This window comes from Acyrthosiphon pisum, chromosome A3 (assembly GCF_005508785.2).
Source record: "Acyrthosiphon pisum isolate AL4f chromosome A3, pea_aphid_22Mar2018_4r6ur, whole genome shotgun sequence".
Classification (NCBI taxonomy): domain Eukaryota; kingdom Metazoa; phylum Arthropoda; class Insecta; order Hemiptera; family Aphididae; genus Acyrthosiphon; species Acyrthosiphon pisum.
This window is the reverse complement of record NC_042496.1, coordinates 22,904,275-22,908,450: the sequence shown is the minus strand read 5'-3', so window position 1 is coordinate 22,908,450 and position 4,176 is coordinate 22,904,275. Positions and strand designations below refer to the sequence as shown.

The 4,176-nt window shown below is 30.8% G+C and overlaps 1 protein-coding gene across 2 annotated transcripts in view; it reads left to right on the top strand.

Annotated features, from left to right (window-relative positions):
- The first annotated feature begins 1,852 nt into the window (after positions 1-1,852).
- LOC100160052 (attractin-like protein 1) overlaps positions 1,853-4,176 on the top strand; it is a 17,864-nt gene continuing 15,540 nt past the window's right edge. The window contains exons 1-2 of one of the 2 annotated variants that reach the window (XM_008185778.3): positions 1,853-2,074; positions 2,162-2,507. In XM_008185778.3, coding sequence (XP_008184000.1) covers positions 2,236-2,507 — 272 coding nt within the window. In that variant the 5' untranslated portion in view covers positions 1,853-2,074; positions 2,162-2,235. The other variant, XM_016805166.2, reaches the window with a different exon arrangement.

Here is a 4,176-nt window from a genome sequence, read left to right as displayed (position 1 = left end):
ATCCGATATTGTGAAGGTGAACACAGTCAAATACTAAGGCACTATAAATGCACTTCTATAGTGCCCTATCAAATACCAGAGGCGGTCAATCCCGATTTCTTTAATATATACTACTGATTGAAACAATCGTGGCGATTTCAAAAATTAAAAAAAAAAAATATTGACCATAACTTACAAATTAAGTTTGAGCGTTTTTATTTGGTAAGTTCTTGGTTCTTTAGCTTTAACCACGATTTAAGGTATATCTTAAATCATGGCTTCAACTAACCGTAGGTTTACCTAACTAATCTTCTTTTGACTTAATGAACTGGCCACTAGGTCAGCTAATATATATTTTTTTAATGATAACTGATACCTAAGACAGTTTCAACTGCGTGTTTACCGGTTTGCTCTGTGGCAATAATAGATATCTTCCGACTATAGTCCGGCCATATACATATATATATATGTATATTGTGGCTGAATATCTATGATTGAGTCCGACGGTCCGTGGACAATACTGACTTCTCGTATGTTAACTAACTGAAAATCAGTCCTAAAATTCTACAAATGCATTGAACTATTGAATAATGAACGTGAAGAACGAATAAAATAGTTCACTTGTTGTGATAGACAGAATATATTTTTTCCTAGTGTCATCATAGCTTTAATAAGTTATTTGTTACTATACACAATACACTGTACAGTTTACCGGTAGGTACCTAACAAGTTGCACCTGTGAAAGATCCTTCTCAAAACAAAATATTTTTAAAACAAAGTTGCGAATACTAAGGGTCCGGGATGATTGGAATGATACGCCCTCAAATATGTTTGTTGAATAGGCTCTAGCATAATATAGGTTACTGTTTATTATGAAGAAGTCGTAGGCAGAAGTTTTAAAAATATTTAGACCTACCGTCAAAAGACGCATAGAACATTAGTGAAATATATTATTTTAAAATTTAGGTATATATTTAAATTATGTTTTCTATCTCATGATTTTTTGTACCTATTTAAAACTTTTGTGGTATGTGCATAAGCGTACTCAACATTTCTGGCAGCTGCATCCTAGGATAGTCATACTCATACACAACTACATAAGTACATAACCTATGCCACCTATGTGGCTATGTCCTAGATATTATATTCATATTCACGCCTAAAACCTAAATTATAAAAACTAATTTGGATGGGGTAACTTCATTTAACTACATTTACCAAAGTAAAAAAATCGATCAGCTTATAATGGCTAATAATGTTCTTAGTAGTTTGATAGAAATTATGGTTTTATATGAACAATTGAAGATGTAGTTTTAATGTAATAATGTACAATAATATATCTTATATATAAAAATCTCATAAGTCATAATATTATATAATATAAAATCTTTAGTGTGAAAAAATTAAAATACAATTTTAATGTATTTTTTTGGGGAGAGTCATGACCCCCGTGATCCACCCCCTTCCCTGGATCAAAGTCCCTCCCCATAAGTCCATCAAGCCCTTACTACTACAACAAAATAATTAACACCACTGGAAAGTCGAAAATCTATGGCGCTGGGTAGAGAGCCTAGATAATAATTATTATCTAGGCTCTCTAGCGCTGGGTGCCTGGGTGTCACGCGAGGATACGAAATTCAAATAAATTTGAAATTTTCAAAAAAATCAAAACTATTACTTTGATTATATTATTTTTTTATAATATGTATTTTATATTTCCGTAAATTATTTAGGAACTACTAACTACAAAATACAAATGCAAAGTAATTTAGATCCTGAGACCACTAGTCCTCCCATCGTCAACTAGTTCCTCGTGGTTATTTAGATCCACTGATCACTAGATCCTTTTTCGTTTTGTTATCATTTAGATCTTGTGGATCTAGTTTACCGGGGGTCTAGGTGGCCGTTCAGTGTTTCCAGTACGGACTACGGTTGTCCATAATTATAATATGATCTTATTTCATGGTGACGAGTGACGACTATGTTTTCTGCTTGCGTGTGCGAGTGCGACAGAGATAACGAGCTGACATGATTAGAGAGTGACGGAATGAGATAACGACGATCTGCTCAAAATTCGGGACACTAACAAAAAAAAGTAAACAATAATAATAATAACTAATAACTAATAAGTAATAATTAATATTAGTATTAACTATTAACTATAATAATTATTATTAAAAAGGAAAAGGAGAGACTCGAGCTCGCCGTCGTCCAACTTTCGGTATTTTGGTCAGACGACGACGATTGCTGCACGTCATGAAACATGCCTTGTTCGACATGTTTCTGTTCCTGTTTAAGTCCAAATATCGACGGAAACGGATTGCCCCAACAATGACTTCTAAGGTGGCTGCCAATTTCGCTCCGCTGCTGCTGCTGGTAATCGTTTTTGGTTTAGCATCCTTGGCACAATGCTCATTGGACCGGTGCAAAGACGTTGAGTGCGGCAATGGCATCTGCTTGAATGGAACGTGCGTGTGCAACGACGGATGGCAAGGCCCTCAGTGCCAGTATTGTGGTGGAAAAGTCAAGTGAGTAACCGCCCCACAAAAAGTTCTAGTACCATAGTTTCTGTGTTGTGACTCAGTGAAGAAGTCTAGTTCATTTATGAATTTGTCTTTGTAATGTGGGTCAACCAGTTAGCATGTCGCTCAATGAATTTATTGGTTATATCATTTGTATTACATCTCCATGACTATCAGTTTCACATGTGAATTTAAAATCTACATCAATCTACATTATATTTTGTACCTGTGGCCTAGTTTTTGACATCGGAAAGAATTAGTAAACATACTTAATAGTAGGTAGTATTAACTAAAAATGTAGAGTTTATTGAGTTAATCAGTTAATTTTATGATGTCCGTTTTCAATTATAGCTTCAGGCCAGACATAGGTACTTTCTTAACTCAATATATGTCAGTATTAAATTATACTAATTGCTCATAAATTGCATGAAATGCAGAATAAATATCCACTAGAAAAAACCAACTTTTATACTATTATTTTAACAAATTGCTTAAGAAATGAAGATTTTTTATTATAAAATGATATTTTAATACATACAATAACCTACTCAATGACGAGAGACACTAGACACCTGATATACAGTGGTTTTATCTAGCCAAAACTCAAAAATATAAATTAAGTAAACTGTACTTTGTTGAAATCCGTCAATATTGTTATCAAAGTTGAGTAGTAAAATACAATTTATTTAGACATATCCATACAAATGGGTATTTCAATATTTAAAAATATGTACTACTACACTAGTATACACTTGGTAACTGAGGTTCTAGTACTTCTGAAGTTCAAGATTATTCTTTGTTACAGTATAACCAACAACAACATATTTAATTATAAAATATTATATTAACTATAATAAAATAATTATAAGGCAATCAAATGGACTTTTATTAGGTAGAGGCCAGAATAATATTCTCTTAAAAAGTTGAAAATATTCTTCCAATATTATTTAATAATCATAATAAAATATGCAATAAATATGCTTTTATATAAAAATATTCTCTTAAATTAAAAATATGCCTTTATATTTTAAAGAATAAAGTACATAATACAAAAAATACTTATATAAATATGAGGTACCTATAAAGGTAAGAAAAAATAACATGTACTGCTTAAAAAAAACTTCTAAAGGTAATATTTATTTTATTTTATTAAATTAGATTAATTACGTACTTTTAACTAACTCAATTTTCATCGTTATCTATGGACTATAAAATTAATATATGGGTTATAAGTTATAAGTTATAATTATAGTATATACATTGGTGTGTGGATAATATACAGCATGTCCCAGAAGTCCCGTATCACCCTTAGTATCTCCATGGAAAATCAATATATTTAAATGCAATTTTTTTACAGTAATAAGTATGGAAATTGTGATTGAATAACATAATATTCGATTTTTTTTTTCAAAAATTCAAAAATTATCAAAAATTTTTTTTAGGAAAATAAATTTATTAAATTTCCAAGATAGCCATTTTGTTGATCATATTTTTTAAAACAGTTCAAAAAAAAAATATTAAAATTTAATGAAAATTGTCCAAGTTAGGGCTAATTATTATTGTGAATTTCTAAGAATAATAGTTATGTTACCTATGCATACAGCATTAGCAAAATACGGTTCGCATGTTCATTATATACAATCACGCTGATTTTTCGGCTAAAATTAAAAATAAT